The sequence below is a fragment of the Pinus tabuliformis genome, chromosome X (genome assembly GCF_031772625.1).
Source record: "Pinus tabuliformis cultivar Carrire ecotype Pingquan chromosome X, CPIR1, whole genome shotgun sequence".
NCBI classification, from domain to species: Eukaryota; Viridiplantae; Streptophyta; class Pinopsida; order Pinales; family Pinaceae; genus Pinus; species Pinus tabuliformis.
Genome location: NC_142308.1, coordinates 452,361,025 through 452,381,168, shown reverse-complemented (window position 1 = coordinate 452,381,168; position 20,144 = coordinate 452,361,025). Strand labels below are relative to the sequence as shown.

Genomic DNA, 20,144 nt, shown 5'->3' with positions numbered 1-20,144 from the left:
CAAAAATAAAATATTAAAACAATTAATTAATTCCTTACTTTTCTTAAAGTTCAATAAACCAAATTTAGTCTAGGTAACTTACTAACCATATAATATTGTGTAAAGTTCAATACCAAATATTTTATCATCCAAGTGTTTATACATCCACATTAAATCACAATTTCAAAATATTTGTTACATATTGACATTTAAAACCTTCTAACTCATTAACCAACTCTCACATGCTTTATAGTGAAACTCGATATTGAACAATTCCGAAAATTCCCTGATTTGAAAAAAATATCATTTTGTGTAACACTAAGAGACTATAATATTAAAAATGTTCTCTCTTAAAATCTCCTAAAGTTACACCTACATTAAATCAAAATTTAAAAATATGTGTTACATACCAACATTTATAACCTTCTAATTCATCAAAACTATTGTGATTTATGAATGTTTCTTTCAAAATTTTCCAAGCACAAAAATAAAATGTCAAAGTAATTAATTCCTTATTTTTCTTAAGGTTTAATAAAACAAGGTTTACTTTAACTAAGTAACCATATAGTATTGTATAACCTCAATAACAAATCTTTTATATACATGAAGTGCTTATACATCCATATTAAATCACAATTTCAAAATATCTATTACATAATGACATTTATAACTTTCTAGCTTATTAAAGCTATGCTGATTTAAGAATGTTTCTCTTAAACTTTCCAAACTCAAAAAAAAAAAAATATTAAAATAAATAATTAATTCCTTACTTTTTTTAGGGTTAAATAAACCAACCCTCATAAGCTCTAAAGTGAAACTAGACATTGAATAATTCCTAAAATATTATGATTTGAAAAAGGTTATATATTTTTATGGCACTAAGAGACTTTAATACTAAAAGCACTTTCCCTTAGAATGTCTTACTTACACCTACATTAAATCAAAATTTCAAAATATTTGTTACATATCGACCTTTATAACCTTCTAATTCATCAAAACTATGGTGATTTAGGAATGTTTCTTTTAAAACTTTACAAGCACAAAAATGCAATTTCAAAACAAAGTAATTAATTCCTTACTTTTCTTAAGGTTTAAAAACCAAATTTAATGTGAGTAACAAAGTAACCATATAGTATTATATAAACCTCTATAACAAATCTTTTATATACATCCAAGTACTTATACATGGAAATTAAATCACAATTGAAAAATATTCCTTATATACAAATCTTTATAACCTTCTAACTCATTCATTATTTAAAAATGTTTCTCTTAAAGCGTGTATATATATATATATATATATATATATATATATATATATATATATATATATATTTTATATACATCCAAGTGCTTCTAATCAAGGACAAGGTACTCGCTTCCATTACAGAGGTGTACATACTCTACCCCGTATGCATTTGAACTTATGACTTCTTACAAGGAAACACATGTTCTTAACCATTAGGATCACTCAACCTATATAGAAGAGTATTTTCAAGTACTTCAAGTTCCCACTGGCAAAGAAGAAAGAGGTCCATTAATTTGAATTTGAGTCAAACATATGCTTCTTTATAGCGATGATTTATCTTAATAATATAATATTAATGATGATGTATTTCGAAAGGCTCAAGGTATTTTTTGAGGATTTACTATTTTTCCTATAGTATTGTAGGCTTGAAGATTCTTATGTATAGAATGTAGGTGAATATTCAATAAAAATAGTGTAATTTATTATAATTTTTTTGTTGTTGCAAATATCATCCATTTAATCATATATATGCAAAAAATAATAGGTTTTTTTGCCAAAAAAATATCTAAAAATTAAGCCATTTGCTAAATTTCACCCCTAGAATTTTCTGTGAGCGACTGTCAAAACAAAAACCAAATTAGTGTATAAAATTTGGGAAACAAAAAACCAACATATACCCAACAATTTAACTTTTAAAGTCTCCAAAAATATACATACTCCACCTCTGAATTTGAACTCATATATTGTTGATATAATGTATAGGTCTATTATGTTTCAGATATGGATGATTAGGACTATCTGTATGCATTTTCTGTAATCTTGTGGGGCTTTTCATCAAGCTCAAAATCTGCCATATGTATTTTGAAGACTTTTATATTTTCTTAATATAAATCTATATCGGTTTTTTTCTCTGAAAAAAATTATTGATATCGTCTAAGAGGTAAGTTAGTCAAATGTATACCAAACTTATCCCATCCATATATATATTTAGATATAATTTGATACCTTATTTGAATTTATATTAACAAATAGCCTCAAGATTTGAAGGGTTATATTTCGTTGGAGGAAGAGCGTCCGTTTTTGTTTTTTAAAAAACATGTTTTGCTTAATTATTGTAAGAGGAGATTTTTAATTTGGTAATAATTATGAAATATTTTAAGTGAATATTTAGAACACTTGTGTAGAATAATAATGCCCAACAAAATAAAATTTCGTGAATGAGCATGTAAATTTCCAATCAACTGGAATTGGGGAGAGTTGCACAACTTTTTGATATTTTATATATATATAACAAATAAAGTCCACGAAACCAGTTTATATTAAAATGAAAATTGGGAATATTGCTCTATGTGAGGAGAGGAATTGTTCTTTTATTGTAAATCATAAACACGTCGCAGTGGGGTGGATATCATGAGCGGTCAAAAGTTATTGCTTTAATATTTATATGGTTAGGTGTTGGTAGATAGGTGTTTTTTTTTTTTTTTAACCAAAAAGTTGGCTGTTGGCATAGACTTGAAGGTGTAAATATTATTGGATTATAATGATGATGTTGTTTTTAAATTATTTTTCAAAATAGTGATTATAATAATGATAATGATGTTTTTTTTTTAATTATTTTTCAAAATAGTGATTATAATAATGATATGACGTTGTTTGGATGTGGGTAAAGAGTTGAAGGGGTGCAATAATATAAAGATGATTATGTTTAAAATTATTTTTGAAAAATTCGATAATAATAATAATAATGTATTTATTTTATTTTTAAATATTATTTTAATTTATAAATAAAATAATAATAATAATGATAAAATTAAATTAAATTTTTTATTTAGATATAAATATAAATTTATAATAATATATTCAAATTTAATTTGAGATAAGATTTATTAATTAAATTGTAATAACAAATATGGTTAAAAGCATATCAATTTTTTGACATAGAAATATTTTTAAAAAAATATTTTAATTTATAAAACAAAAAACATAATAATGAAATTAACAATAAATATTTAAATAATTTATTTAAATATTTATTTACATATAAATTTAATTTTATAATAATATATTTAAATATTTATTTAGATATAAATTTAATTTTATAATAATATATATAATTTTAATTTTATAATAATATATTTAAATATTTATTTAGATATAAATTTAATTTTATAATAATATATTTAAATATTTCTTTGGATATAAATTTAATTTTATAATAATATTTTCAAATTAATTTGATTTAAGATTATATCAACTCACTTGTAATTACAAACTAAAAACATATCAACCTTTTTAACCTAGAAATAGTGATGAAACTTGAAACTCGATTTTCTTAGCATATAAGAGTGTTTTTCATATAGATTTTGGTATTTAATAATTTTGTTATTTTTAGAAATTTAATTTTTTTAGCATGTAATAATGTTTTTATATAGATTTTAGTATTTAATAATTTTATTATTTTTAGAAATTTAAAGATTTATTGATAAGATGAATAGATTTAATTTCTATATAATATTTTAGAATATCTTTAATAATAGTGGCAAATCAACGGTAGTTATGTCATTTCTATCTTTTTAATTACAAGTTGTCTTTAGTGTGACTATTGGAAGTTTGATGGGTAACCCCTGCACAATAGAAGTGCCTTAGAGGTTTTTCAGGTGCTGAACTCATATATACTATAAAAAACCAGTTTTAATAAGATTTCACTCAAAATTTTCCACTGGCACCCAAAAGTCCAAAAAGTCACACTAAAGACAACTCCTTTTAATTAGATTGATTAACTAAAAAAATACCAAAAGTTGGTAAGCATCAATCCACAATAAACATCAAAACATGTCTCATGTTGCTTAAAAAAAACATAAAAATTAACTAAATTATAATTTTATTTTTAATTAATATTATTATTAATTATAAAAAGAACTAATATAAAAGTTAAACATATATACATATAAAAAATATGAAACAAGATTCTTCACCATGGAGATTTACCCTAGCCTTATTATGGAGATTTTTAATTTGTAGATATGTTTTGTTACAATATTATGGGCCAATACCATGGCTTATCAATACCATATGCCAAAAAACCATAATTCACTTCACTTCATATGACTTTATTTAATTAATCAATTTGGGTGAATATATATAACTAATTTGGAGATAAATTTCAATCTTTGATTTATGTAAATTACTAAGAATATTTGGAATATTCCATGGAGGTTAAATTCCTACCATCCCCTAACAATTATTGATAATTAAATTAAAATTCAGGAAGCCCTATTTCAAAATAGACATGCCTATCGACATAATTAACAATAATAATAATTTAAATTAAAGGTATAAATTAGTTAATACTTTTGACTTTTAGCATGTATATTTCCACATTTTTTACTTTAGCATCTATATTTCCAGAGTCATTGTTGATGTTGAGGAATTCTGGAGAAGTGTTTGCCCAACATTTCTTGTGAACCCTTCACCATCTTCACGGTTGATATGTATGATGAGATAAGTATTTTCATCCCTATTGACATTTGCTAGCCATTTAATTTATATAGTTATAGTAGTTGATAATTATATTAAAATTCTGAAATTTCTATCTCAAAATAGACACGTTGATCAATGTAATTATTAAAGCGTTATTTAAAAGATTAATTATTAATTCATGAATTTTTTCCGAAAAAATCACATAGAGAGTATTAGGTCCACGGGTTTCGAACCAGCCAGTGTGGTTCATCAGAGGAAGGTTAAATAGAAGGTTCACCTAAGAAGGTAGGTCAACCTAACGGTTAGAGGAAAACGACTACATTTGACCGGGGAGGGAAGTAATATTATGAACCAACTAAACGGCTATAGACTCTAAATTGCTTAAATAATTAATAAATAATTATTATTTAATATATTAGTTAACTTATTCAATCTTTATTTATTAATGTATTTATTTATTTTATTATCCAATTAGAAAAAATGAGTAAAATAAACCACAATAAAAATATATAAATAGCTAACTAAATAAAATATAAATAAATAAATAAAAATCACAAGTGAGGGAGTTTTTAAAATAAAAATGTAAATAATTAAATAAAATAGAATAAAATGAAATAAAAATAAAAATAAATAAATAAATAATAAAAGGAGATAAATAAACAATAATACAATGAAAATTATTTAAAAATATAAAAACGAGGGTGTTCTAAAAATTATATATATATATATATATATATATAGTTAATAGTAATAAATTAAATTGATCCCAAATACATAATATTACTTAAAAATAAAAATAAAAAATAAAAAAAGGGGGAGTCCTCTATAGAAATAAATGAAAAAAAGAAGAAGAAGGAGAAAGACTAAGAGGAGAGGGCGGGAATCCAACAGCTACTAATTTTCCAGCCATCATCCCTATTAATGTTATTAGAGGACCGCTCAATTTCAATGGCTTCCCTAAACTTGCGGTGATGAAAATGAGAAATTCTTGCGACGACCTTGGCCTCCTCAATGCATATGTGATGCTTGGTCTTCACTGCATGTTCCACTAAAGTCGAGGATTTGGTCCTCCCATGTTTGATATCAGCAGCATGTTCTTTAATCCTTTGGTTAATAGACCGACCCGTTTCTCCGATGTATGAGGTCCCACACAAACATGGGATGACATAAACACCTTTCAAATCCATAGGGCTCACTTGGTCTTTAACCAACTTTAGGGAGCTTCTCAGCACGTTAGCCACCCGGGCTTTAAGGATTTCTGATAAAGACCACCTTTCTAAAGAAAAATCCCATCTCCTTAATGTTTTTGTCTAGAATGGTTATAGTAGGCAGCAAGGTGTTAAAGCTTTCCTCAAAGCCGATAAGGGTCCTAAGGTTAAGACTGACACATTTGATTGACATTCAAGAGTTCACCCCCCTTTCACCCAAGGGACGACAGACAAGATTGCGAGAATCCTGAAGAAACATAATGTTCCCTCAACCTTTAGACCCCTCAACACCATTAGAAGCTCCCTAAAGTCGGTTAAAGACTAGGTGAACCCTATGGATTTAAAAGGTGTTTATGTCATCCCATGTTCATGTGGGACCTCATACAACGAAGAAACGGGTCAGTCTATTAACCAAAGGATTAAAGAAGATACTGCTGATATCAAACATGGGAGGACTCCTCCTCTTTTTATTTATTGTTTTTAAGTAATATTATGTATTTGGGATCAATTTCATTTATTACTATTAACACTATTTATTACTATTATTATTGTATTTTTAGAACACCGTCTTTTTATATTTTAAAATAATATTCATTGTATTATTATTTTTTTCAAAAGAAAATTCGTAATTTTATTCATATTGAGCAAAATTACATGTTGTAGATGTTATATTAGCATATGTTGTCCTGATGCACAAGATCTAAATAAGACAATAAATTATGAACTATCTATGCTTTCCTACCTTTCTTTTTTTCCACTTTCCGCCAACCTCCAGTGTTGGGAGTGGATGTTACAATGGACATTTCTACCTCTTTGGTAGTAGTTGGGGTTTCTTTGTCAGAATCTGAGCTTTCTATTGAGTGTATTCGCTTGTTGCCACCAATTTCCTTCCTTGGGATGAGTTGCTCATTTTTCTGTTGTGGGTCGGTTATCATTGGAACTAAAGCGGAGCAGTTCTGGTTCTCATCATTTTGTGAGTTGAGTTGGGTGCTTTGTTCATTGAAAGCTGAGATATTTCCTGGGTGTTCTGCTTCTTGGAATGTGGTGTTTGTGGTAGTTTCTTCATTTCCTTCCTCTTCTATATCATCTACCGAAGAGACTGAAAACTGTCATTCTTTAGGCTTTGGTGGTTGTCTTCTTTTCCCGTCTTTTCTATTTTGTGGACAAGCACTTTGTAGATGACCAGTTTGATGACAAATGCGACATCTGAAGGTAGTGTTTTCATAATCAAGAGACTGGGACCATTGCTTTTCGTTGTGGAATAAGAGGATGCGGTCTGGTAATCCTTGATTGAGATCAACCTCCACGCAGATTCTGGCGAAAGTGTAGATATCCTTGGTAAGATGCTCACTATCTACTTTTAAAAATTTCCCAAGAGCATTGCCAATGCCTACTAATACCTTGATGTGCCAAAAATGCAGAGGTAGGTTATATAGTTTTACCCACACAGGCATTTTGGAGACCACCATGGTGTTTGGATCAAATTCCAGAAACCATGATGTCAAGAAAAGGCCAGCATTACCCCAAAACCATGGTCCCTCATTCAATGCATATTCCTTGTCATTGACTGTGTAGAATTTGACAATGAAGAAACCTTTTGAGCATAGGTGTATATCATAGTTTTCTATCCATATGGAGTAAATCCATTGACTTAGGGCTTCCGGTTTGGGCCAAAACCTGTTAAATTTGCATATCACTGCTTTTGATAAATAATCATCATGTATTTCATTTACCTCAGGTATAACGATCGATAGAGCAGGGTTCTGAGTTGTCTGCTTGATGATGTAGGCACCAGGAGTCATGGCTTGCTGTTCTGATTGTATTTGAGGCCCCATTTTCCCTTTTACTGCATCTTTGAAAGAAACAGGTCCTTTGGAGCTTGTACCAGAGCAGCCACCACGAAGTCTTGTATTGAGGTAGATAGTTGAGTCTCTGCCTATGTCGTATTCTTTTAGCTTGTATTCCTCTTGCAATACTTTTCCTGCGTGGGTCAAGAGTTGTTTGCAAGGTGGAATGCCCATCCTTTCTTGTATCCTCTGTTTGAGGGTTTTGATCTTCTCCCAACTCCCTATTTTTAAGCATATTGTGTTTCCTTCTATGGATCTGATAAAAAGGGTAATTTGTTTACCTTCGAGCGGCTCTGCTACTAGGGCTTCAAGATCCAGTGGTGAGCTGATCACTGCTTCCTGTCGTTCATGTTCAATCGCCAAAGCTTGTTGTAGATCTGGGCCAATTTGTTTGCAGGCTCGCGGTACCCACCAGTAATCGCCATATGCATGCCAAAGGTAAGCCATATCCCATGGCTTTATGTACCTTTCTGCCCTCAAACAATATATCATGGCTGCCTCTGCTCCGTTGATGTCGCAAAACTTCGTCCTAGCGCCCCATTTTGCATACTGTGGATAACGCCAATCCTTAGGCTGAGGAAAACCCTGCAAGCGTGTTGTCTGACCAGTCCTCCTCGTGTCCAGAGCAGCGGCGAGGGTCTCAGCCTAGATCTCCATTGCATATTTCCTCTGCCCCAACTTCCTCCATTCGTCAGGTTTTCCGGAAAGCCCAGATTTGTATTTTATCTCTAGATCCGCGGATTTGCAGAGAGTAAGCCCAAAAATAGTGAAAGCTTCCAGATCTGACCAATGCGGCATTTGATCTGTGTGTTGGATGAACTCGTCTGATGATATTTGACCTTCTTCATAGCTATAAATTTGATCTGAAGCAGAGTCGATCTGGTGATATTTTCGGTAGGCTTGCAGTTCGTCATCGGTTGCAGCTCCCTCTTCTAGCCTGTTGTGGCGGCTTCTAGATTCCTCCCTATCGCCTTTATTGTGTCCCAGATCGCTGGGAAAGATAAAAGCTCCATCGCAGGCACTATGTATAGAAACCCTCGCTATCGCCATCTCCATCTCGTGCTCCGCTCCATAAGGTTTTATTTGCGGCTGTAAGTACAAATCTGGCCAGACAAAACACACTCTAGGTAGAGGCTTCAGCTTCTCAGAGAGCTCCTCAGGGATTTTCCATCCAAATGCGAGGTAAAGCCTGGTGGACACAGAGTAAATAGCCTTCTTGGCTTCTTCATTGTTGCCCGTAACTATTTCGAGTGTCTGAACATACTTGGTGATGAGGTCCTCACGGGAGACTTCGGGCCTGAGCCATTGTTTGTGTGCAGACGCGGATGCCATGGGAGGTTCGTAGCTCGTAACCCTTCCGCTCAATTTTCATTGTATTATTGTTCATTTATCCCCTTTTATTATTTGTTTATTTATTTATTTTTTGGTTATTTTTATTTCAGATGATTCTATTTTAGTTAATTATTTATATTTTTATTTTAAGAACTCCCTCACCTGTGATTTTTATATATTTATTTATCCTTTTTATTATTTATTTATTTTATATTTTATTTAGTTAGTTATTTATATATTTTCATTGTGGTTTATTTTACTCATTTTTTTTCTAATCGGATAATAAAATAAATAAATACATTAATAAATAAAGTTTGAATAAGTTAACTAATATATTAAAAAAATTTATTTATTAATTATTTAAGCAATTTAGAGTATATAGCCGTTTAGTTGGTTCATAATATTACTTCCCTCCCGTTCAAATGTAGTAGTTTTCCTCTAACGGTTAGGTCAGGGTTCATAATATTACTTCCCTCCCCGGTCAAATGTAGTCATTTTCCTCTAACAGTTAGGTCAGGGTTCATAATATTACTTCCCTCCCTGGTCAAATGTAGTCATTTTCCTCTAACTGTTAGGTTGACCTACCTTCTTGTTTAACCTTTCCTCCGAGATCTGTCTCTTCATCTTGTCCTGAAGATGAACCACACTAGCTGGTTCGAAACGGGTCCACCTAATACTCTCTATGTGATTTTTTCTGAAAAATTTCATGAATTAACAAGTTATGGATCACAGAAGCTTGAATTCAAAGATTAATTATCTTTTTTAGTTTAATCTAAACATTTTGTCTTTCTCTTTTTTACCTTTTCCAAACCATATTTTCCAATTAATTTTATTTAAAATGGAATTATAAATTTTTAGAATTATAAATTTGAGTTGCTTATTTGTACAAGTAAAATGTCCCTATATACAATTTATTTATAGATTTGACATTTTAATTAATAAATAAAGATAATTTTACCAAAAAATTGTGTTACAAAATTTCAATTAAAAAACAAAAATATAAAACATTTCAATTTAATTTTTTTAATATTTTTTTTGTATTAAAAACTTAAGCAAAGTCTTTCGGTACAGATTACATCTTTTGATCTGTTTCTTCATGTGAACCTTACAATGAGCCACACTTTGGTTTAAAACGCATCGGCCAAAAATTTCTCATGCCATTTCTACCAAAAACCTTTGCTTAATATTTTTATATCATAAAAAATCAATAAATAATAAATAAAATACTTGTGATACTATTTCTATAAAAAAATTTAATTATTTATAATTTTGTGTATTCACACAAAAACAACAAAAAAAAATAATAATAATGAAATTGGTTTTATATTCACACCTTCAATTGCAATTACTAGCCATTTATAACATCTAAATATTTATATACCATTTTAAAAAGCTGATATATTAGAAATTTAACCTTCGATCTCTTAAAATACATATGGCTAGATAAAATCCTTTGTATTGTCCCCTCCTAGAAGTTTCCTCTCGTCCAACGTGTGCACAAAACAAAGGACCCCATGCGACGAGGAATCTACTTAATATTTTTAATTAATGTGTGTCCTACTACACGGATAATAAAGAATGACGTAATCAATCATGTTGACACCTGGAACAAAATGTTTAACTGAACTGGGCCAACGTGGAATAAAAAAGTGTAACCGCTATGCTGACCACTTACCGCGCTGAAAGTGAAGCTTCCGCACCTTGTAAAGAGGGGTTTGTGGCAGGGAGTGTGGAATCAACGGGAATATACCTGGCATCAGAATGTGCCATGCGAATATCCCGCCTCACAGAAATTTCCGCGCATAAAAAAATAATTCCAGAGTCCAGACTCAACGCAAAAACAAGCATCAAAGAAAAGGTGGATTGTCCGTGCTTCCGTTGGCTTGAGGGTTATTTATTGTCGTTTCGATTGAATGATTCTCATCGATCGGAGAGAGGCAGAGGAGAAAGTCAAGTGTCTCCTGCAATTTCAAGGGAAACGTTTCCTTCGATTCTTTGCTCTCGTTGCCATTTTAGTTTAAATTCACGGATTCTCCGACACAATTAGATAATCAAATTCGCCAGAACAAGCAGATTTGGTGCTTTAATGGGCGGAGATCTTCATCCAGAAACATTGTGTTGCAGTGAGAAATGCTACTGCGGAATGAGGTTTATGCAGGTTTTTTCTCGCAGTTTGGCGCTCTATAAACCGATCTGGGGAAGAATTTGAAGAGAAATCTTCTCTTGACTCGGATTCGGTGAGTTTGTTTGTTTAATTACTTTGTCTGTAAGTTTTCCGGTTCATTTGCCTTGGTTTTATGAGTTTGGAGTGTTATTTTGTTTGAAATCCGAGAGAGATATGAATCTTTTTACGAGAAGAATCGATTCCAAGTCCGATTATTGTGGATTTGGTGAAACTCGGAGTTTGCCCCTTTTCCTTATTATTAAATATTAAAGATTTTAAGTGATGATATATATCTTTAATATTCATACAAATTTCATCACAGGATCGTTTATATTTTATTTTAACTGACTAGGCTTGAAACCGGCAGCTTATCGGGCATTTACATTTTGCGGATTAAGTGCTTCAATTCTTTGCTTCAAATCTTCCCGTTCTCTGTTATATTTTGAGATTTTTTATTTATATTTCATAACTGAATCTTGTCCTTGAGCCTGTGCGACCAGTAGGATTGCGTCGCTTAAAGCAAAGAAAGTGTCAGTACTGGCTGGGAGTTTTCTTGATTTTAAACACTTCTGTTCTGTTTTCTAGTTTTAGGGAAACAGTTAATGTTAATCTTCGAATAATCGGCCGTTAGCACGTCACCTGCCTGCGATTTTGCATCCTTTTTGTGCAAATGCTTTCTAAAGAAGAACCATCCTCAGGACTCCTTAGGTTCTATTTTATTCATATAAAATGACCGAGACTCAATCTTTCGAGTGAATGCCCTTTAAGGCAAAATAGTCCTTATCCATAATACATCGCACTCTTTCCTTGGATGTTCTGATTTATGTTTATAAATGGACTGAATCGCATCCTTTTGTGTAAACGGGGCAGATTAATATTTAGTACTCTTTCCTCAGATGCTCTGTTTTATGCTTGTAAATGGAGTTTGCAGGATTTTCTAAAAAAAAAAAAATTCAAGGGAGTAGTTTTTGTGATCGGTTATAGTGTTTTCAATCACTTCCATATTAATCAGGGTTAATAATGGTATGTATCTACCTTTATGTCGGTTACAGGCAGATAACGTAATACCGCTGGTATCCTGCAAGAACTCTGTAGAAGTATCGATTCCTAGATTTGAAGAAGAAAATATGGGCTCGAGAATTCCTCCTGGTGTCAGGCTCATTACAAGACTGCAGTCCGGAAAACCGAGCCGCAGCGCCTACAGAACTTCTGTACTGATATTAACCTTCATCGCATATGCATCCTATCACGCTTCGAGAAAGCCTTCCTCTATTGTTAAAAGTGTCTTGGATCCTCAAAATACTAAGTCTTTGCCAGCGACAACTACTGGTCCGTTGACTAATAGCTATCCGTGGCTTGTGAATCGTATCTTCATCGAACGCTCTTATCCAAACCCTCTCCAAATTGGGGGAAATCAATCTGTTAGCCCAGCAAACGTGAAGGATGGATGGGCTCCCTTTAATGGAACTGATGGAACGGCTATTCTGGGAGAGATTGACCTGGCGTTCTTGGCTGTTTATTCAATGGGTATGTATTTTGCAGGACATCTCGGTGACCGCCTTGATCTGCGTATGTTATTAACATTTGGTATGATTGGCAGCGGAGCCTGTGTGGCCTTGTTTGGGCTAGGCTACTGGTGGAATATACATCATTTCTCTTACTACCTAGTCGTTCAGATGATGGGGGGACTATTTCAAGCAACTGGCTGGCCTTCCGTAGTTGCAGTAGTTGGCAATTGGTTTGGGAAGAGCAAGCGGGGATTGATAATGGGTATTTGGAATGCCCATACCTCTGTCGGTAATATATGTGGCTCGCTTATTGCTGCCAGTGTTTTGCAGTATGGTTGGGGTTGGTCTTTTGTTCTTCCTGGAGTTTTGGTAGCCTTTATAGGAGTGACAGTCTTCATGTTCTTGGTGGTCAGTCCTGAGGATGTTGGGTTTTCATCTACTTATGATCAGAGTACAGAGGACATTTCAGCTAGAACTGGAAATAAAACGTTATTAGGAGATGTGGAAGATGGACTATCAGAGTCACCCCGAAAGGTAGTTGTTGTTGTCGATTCGGAGCCTACCTGTGATTATATCAATAGAAAGAACGAGGGGGGAGTATCTCTTGAAATCCCTCTTCTTCGATCTTTGGGAAGTTCATCCACCAAAACAGATTGTGAGGCTATTGGGTTCATTGAGGCCTGGAAGATCCCTGGAGTAGCCCCTTTTGCATTATGCCTCTTTTTCTCCAAGCTTGTTGCGTATACGTTTCTTTACTGGTTGCCATTCTACATCAGTCACACAGGTACAGTTCTCATTCGGATTATCCATGTCTGAAGTTTGAAATTCTATATATTTCTAACCAGCATAACTAGCACAAACCCTGAGAAACCTAGTATTGATATACACCTAGTTGCATATCAAGCCTGGTTTATATGGGTTTTCAAGGCTCTCAAGAGTCAATACCACTTTAAAATTCAATCTTTAACACGGACATATACATTTACAATGGATGGCCTTAATGTTGTAATTGATTTGCAGAATATCACCCAGTTTTTCTTGATTATATGTGGGTTTTAATGGAGATGGACAATGCAACCTAACTTTTCTTGATCAGGATGAAGATGGATAATAACAACTATTTCTGATTTTTGGTTTGTGTTGAATTTTTCAGCCATTGACGGTGAATATTTATCAAATAAGACTGCGGGAAACTTATCGACACTGTTTGATTTGGGTGGAGTGGTCGGTGGAGTTCTGGCAGGGCATATCTCTGATAGGCTTAATGCCAGGGCTATTACTGCAGCCAGCTTTATGTACTGTTCCATTCCGGCACTGTTCTTATACAGGATTTATGGTAGTGTTTCAATGCGTGTAAACATTGCATTGATGATGCTAGCGGGAATGCTTGTGAATGGACCCTACGCCCTTATTACAACAGCAGTATCTGCTGATCTTGGCACACACAGTTCACTCAAAGGGAACTCACGGGCTTTGGCTACAGTGACAGCTATAATTGATGGAACTGGCTCAGTGGGAGCAGCATTGGGTCCATTGCTGACAGGGTTTATTTCAGCCCAAGGGTGGAATGGAGTGTTCAATATGCTTATGCTTGCGGCATTCATTGCCGGGCTTCTTCTCACACGCCTGGTTGTTGCAGAAATCATGGACAAAGTTCAGAGAGCAAGGGAACATTCCCAAGAAAGTTACATATCATGATATTTCAGGTACTACACTGTTCTTCTATGTTTACTGTTACTGAAATACTGTGCAGGTTTTTCTTTTCCCTAAAATTGCTAGTAATTTCACATGCATATTGTGAGAGATGGTTGAGAATGATTATGTTTTCCCAAACAAGTTTTTGTTAATAATTTTTGGTTGCAAGTATTTATGCTAATAGGTAGTTATGAGGGAGTGGTTTCTCATTGAATGTGCATGTTGTCTTTTGTATTTTTTGGTGGCTGTTTTTTTGTTTTTTTGGATGTAAAAATTAAATAACTTTTTATTAACCCGATTTATCTGTTTTTGTGTTTTTACATGTCATTTTAAAAAACATTTATTAGTAAATTGAACATGTTTAAAATTTATATCAATTGGTTGATTGGGTGTGTTGTGAGTATGGTTGGTGATTGGTCTTTTCTTTATGTTGGTTTTGGAATGCAAGTACCCATGTTGATATGATAACAATTTTGGTGTAAGTTTAATAGTTGGTTTTAGGGGCGTAAATTCTTAAATTAATATGATCACATCTTTGATGTAAGTCTTGGCACTAAAAGTTTTGGGTTGCAAAGTTGATGTGATAGCAACCTTGCACCCAAAGCTACAAGGTTGATGTGATAGGAATATTGGTGCAAGTCTTTGCACCAAAAACTTTGGGTGGTAAAGTTAATTTGATAATATCATTGGTACAAGTCATTGCACGAAAAGCTTTGGCAATGTAGAGATGTAGACTTTAGGGTGTAAGTGTAAATCCCCTAGTTTGCTAATTTGGGAATTGGCTTTGGGGTACAAGGTTGATGTGATAACATCATTGATTCAAGTCCTTACACTAAAAGTTGGATTTGGGGTTAGATTGATGTTATAACATCCTCCATGCAAATTCCTCCAATATTGATGGTTGGTGGGTTGTTGTTCTAGCATCCTTAATGAGAGTCTCTACATTGCAACAATTGTTTGTGGATTGATAGATGTTATAACATCCTCCATGCAAGTTCCTCCAATATTGATGGTTGGTGGGTTGATGTTCTAGCATCCTTAATGAGGGTCTCTACATTGCAACAATTGTTTGTGGATTGATATTATGGCATCCTCAATAAGAGTCTCTACATCGCTAATGGTTCTAGAGTTATGCTTTGTGCACCATCTTTGGCTTGTGGTGGTTACCTCTTATAGATTGCATGTGTGTTGTGAATCCCCCCCTACTTTGATATTAACATTGTTGGCATATCCCTGTGTTGGGATTTCATTTCAGTTTAGGGGAAAATCCCATTGGGATTTCATTCCATTTAAGTGCATTTTTTTGTGATTTCATTCTACATTTTGATTTTACTTCCTTGAGTTGATATGAGAGCATCCTCCCTTAATCTATTATCCTTAGTCCAATATTTAATATCAATATTGCCAATAGTTTTGTGGGTTGTTTTGGCTTATAATTATCTAAAATTGCTAGCATAACATCTCCCCCCAATCCAATGTTCCATCGATGTTTTGTTTGTGTTTTTGGCTGTTTGTTATTATTTATGCTATGTTGCATACCATCTACAATGGGTGATAACTATAAAAGAGTGATATTATGAGTTGTTTTTGGCTTGTGATTGTTATCTATGTAACACCATATACTATAGAATGGGTGATATCATCGATCCATCAATCGAATATGAACATCACTAACAATGTAATGGATTAACTTTGACCCATGCTTGTTATATATGTGATGTTCCATGTTATTTACAATGGGTGTTTATATCCTCCTCCGACTTGGCCAATAGTTTTTTCGATTGTCTTTGGTTTATGGTTTTTATTTATGCAATGTTATATGTTATCTACAGTAGGTGATCTTGTCCTCCCTCAATTCAGCGAGACATCATTAGCATAGTATCGTTCGTCAATCCAATACCAATCATCTCCAACATCCTCCTTCAATTTGATATTAATTTTGACCAACATCTTTAGCGATCTCACTATTATGCCTGGATGTAGTATTTGGCATGTGGTTGTTCTCTATGTGATGTCACATGCTATCTCCAATGGCATGTCAAGGTGTCATTAACATCACTAACAATTTTAGTATCATGCCTTGTGGTTTGTCTTTGGCTTGTGCTTGTTGTCTATGTGATGTTACATGCTATTTACGATAGCATATCTTGCATTGGTTGTATTTTCTCAAGCATCAATATTCCTCAATTATTAATGATTTGGTGGAGTGTCTTTGATTTGTGGCATGTCAAGGTGTCATTAACATCACTAACAATTTTAGTATCATGCCTTGTGGTTTGTCTTTGGCTTGTGCTTGTTGTCTATGTGATGTTACATGCTATTTACGATGGCATATCTTGCATTGGTTGTATTTTCTCAAGCATCAATATTCCTCAATTATTAATGATTTGGTGGAGTGTCTTTGATTTGTGCTTCTTATCTATGTGATGTGACATACTATCTACAATTGGTGATAATATCCTCCCTTTATCACTTGCATAACATCCTCCCTCAGTTTGATACTAACATTATCAACACCAGATTGGAATCTAATTTTAACATTGACAATATTGTTGCTTGTTTTAATGCCATGCCTTCTAGTTGTTTTCAATGTGATGGTACCTACTATTAGAAATGGAATATCCAATGTTGGAATTTTTCTATAGTAATATTCTCTCTAAATTTTGTGTTTGTTATAACATCATTTGGTCATTATTGTGTGTATTGTGAATATTCTTTATACATGATAATTATGAAACACTTTCCCAGTTCAAAGGTGAGGTTAGAGGTGCAAGTTTGATGTGATAACTTCCACCTTTATTTCGGTATTAACATCTTTTAAATATACAATGTTGTTATGGAGATTGTGATTACTATCTATGTTATGTTATTTATTTTTAGTGAGATTCACATATTATTATAATGAAACTGTAAATAAATTTTTAAATTCAGATGTTGATGTGAATTTATTTTAACTAAATTTAATTTTAAACTTTGTTTTTTTTTAAATGTGGAAAGACCTCTTGTTTTTTTTAAATATAGAAGAGGAAGATTATTTGTTTATTTTTCTCTACAATAAATCAATATCAACACCAAAACAAATTCATGTGAATCGTAACATCTATTTTAAAGATTTTACACTGACAATTAATGTTTGTGACACGCAGGTTGCCACGTTTAAGGCTCTGAGGTATCTTAGTTGCAGCAATTGTTCTGGTCTAAGGAACTTATACCTCTCGTTGAGGGAGGTCATACGCCATAAACAAAGTTTGTTGAGGTAGGAAAAATTGTATATAGTGGATAACCAATTGTGCATTGGGAGGTTGTTGCTCCCTTGTTATTGTCAAAATTTTAGCGATATTTTCATTGTACATTATACATTGCTAGCACCCATCTTGGAAAATTTGAAAATTGATGCAGGGGAATATTTGAAATTTGATCAGGGTTACGTATATGGTAACCATTGTAGTGATGTTATTATTTGCAATATTAGGGGCGCCCCACTGGGCAACCAAAGAGTGGCGATGCTATTTTTGGTGTCCATACCTTGAGGGTAAGGTGTTGGCACTTGTGGGCTTTGTAACGGGACTAATTACTAATTCAACTCTAACTTTCTGTATTGACTAGTGAAATCTTCATTTGATGGAGTTCATCATGTTGCGATATGTCATTTGACAGGTGTTTTATTTATTATATCTTGTGTTTGTGTTAGCACTTAATTATGAGTTTGTAATTATTAGTTTATATATATAGTAAGTTTTAGATTCTATTACTAAGTTAAGAAATTATATTATGTATAGTTATGTTAAGAGCTCTTTTGTTGTGGTTTGTCAGTGGGGAAACTAGACCAATGGCGCAAGAGCAAAGTTTTTGTCCAAAATTTTACAAACATTATGCAATGTTTATATTGTTGTTTAAACAAAGAGACATAAAACATAACAAATAACATATAAAAGCTCATGGTTCAACGATTACGATAAAAAACTAAAATTGTGAAAGCCATTAGGTCGAGGTTGAGATATATATGGGTGTAAGAGTGCTAGGGTAGGTTGGTCCCTTTAGTTTAGTTAACGATGCTATGATTCTTGCGAGTTTGAGTGCCATGTCAGGGTGTTCCAGAAACATGGCTATATGCTCCTTCGGTATTTGGTCCATTTGGGGAGACAAATCTCACTTGGCTTCATTCCATTTCAATATAACTTTTCATATTAAAATCTTCATATGCCAGTGGAGCTCTACTGTGCATATGTAAAGGTTCTGCCTCTCATAGGTATGCCTTGGATCGGGAAGCCAATCAGTCGCAAATTCCAAAACTTGTGAATTAGAGTGTTCCTCCCTTTTTGTTTGTGCATACGAAGAGCCTTTATGAATTTCTAATTGGATTCAGTTTGGAGAGGAGTCGGGATATCATTAGGAATTTTGATGAGCTTGCTAGAGACCACATGAGCTACCTTCCCTCTAAGAGGAGGAGCCTCATCAACACCTAGCCTGTTGTTAGGGCATTGTGTTCTAAAGCACCTAGCCTATTGTTAGGGCATTGTGTTCTGAAGCACCTAGCTTGTTGTCAGGGCATTGTGTTCAGAAGCAGAGAAACAATATGGAATCAAGCGGTGTGGGTTAGATTGAGTGAGTAGTGTTGTGAAAAGCAAAAACATAGAGATAATGTAGGTGCATAGACAAGACATGAAGTATTGAGTAGCTAAGAATACACCCACGACGAAGTAGGGACATACCCACTAGAGATGAATGAGAAGTGTGTACTAGAGGTAGACAAGGGACTATGAGTAATGACACACCCACTAAAGATAAACCCAGAGTGCTAGAGTGATGGAGAGTGCCTTAGGAGGAAAACAAAGGCCCAATTCCAATCCAAGCCAATGTTCTTGACAACATTCAACGAAAATGTTGAGAGTTGAGTAGATGGTTAGAATGAGTTACCATGAGCCTTGCAATTATCTAAGAAAACTAAAGGCGAGAGGCGACCTACTGAGCTGCATCCCTAGAGCTTCCTTTCTTTTGGTTTTGGCATGGTTGATGAGCTTCAATCAGCGTGACCCTTTCCTGTGACTGGCCCAACGCAATGTGTTGAGACTAAGCGTGGTAGAGCAATTCTAGAGGATGATAGGGTGAGGTGAGGTCAGGAGCACATGTACCTTCCCTTGGTAGCAAGGAAAAATCATCGATAAGACTTGGCACAAGGAGGACCAAATTAGTAGGTTTCCATTGCTCCAATAGCTTATAATGCAAATGGCTTGGAAGCTCAGGGGAATTACCCTAGTTAATCTTGTGTTTCTTGATTCCCATCATAGTTAAGATCATATTGATTGCATGATGTGAGTTGGGCAATGTAGCACAATCTTGGTTGCAAATTCTGGACAAGGGTGAGGTAGGGTTGACACGCCTCCCCTTGCTAAGGCTTGGGTTAACAACGATGCACGCCTCCCCCTTGCCCCCTCCCCAAAATCCCCTCTCCTCTTGACCAACATTAATGTTTTGACACCCTGTATTAACACCTGGAGCGGGGGATATATTTAAATATAATTAAAATGTAAATATTGAATTATTATATAAATTATATAAATCAATAAATCAATAAATTATGAGAAATAAAATTAGTTCCTCGTTTTGAAATTTGAAAAAATAAAAAAATAAATTAATTTTTAAAGCTAATATTTTATTTTAGATAATCAATTTTTTTTTTCA

The 20,144-nt window shown here is 33.4% G+C and overlaps 1 protein-coding gene across 2 annotated transcripts; it reads left to right on the top strand.

Moving 5' to 3' along the window:
• Positions 1-10,921: 10,921 nt before the first annotated feature.
• On the top strand, positions 10,922-18,060 carry LOC149140543 (putative glycerol-3-phosphate transporter 1). Of its 2 annotated transcripts, none has more exons than XM_089453183.1 (4): positions 10,922-11,332; positions 12,316-13,551; positions 13,921-14,473; positions 17,609-18,060. In XM_089453183.1, the coding sequence occupies exons 2-3, from the start codon at positions 12,387-12,389 to the stop codon at positions 14,463-14,465; spliced, it is 1,710 nt and encodes a 569-aa protein (XP_089309309.1). In that variant the 5' UTR covers positions 10,922-11,332; positions 12,316-12,386; the 3' UTR covers positions 14,466-14,473; positions 17,609-18,060. The 2 variants fall into 2 exon arrangements, with proteins under 2 accessions (XP_089309309.1, XP_089309308.1); XM_089453182.1 differs by having other exon boundaries at positions 12,312-13,551.
• Positions 18,061-20,144: the final 2,084 nt, after the last annotated feature.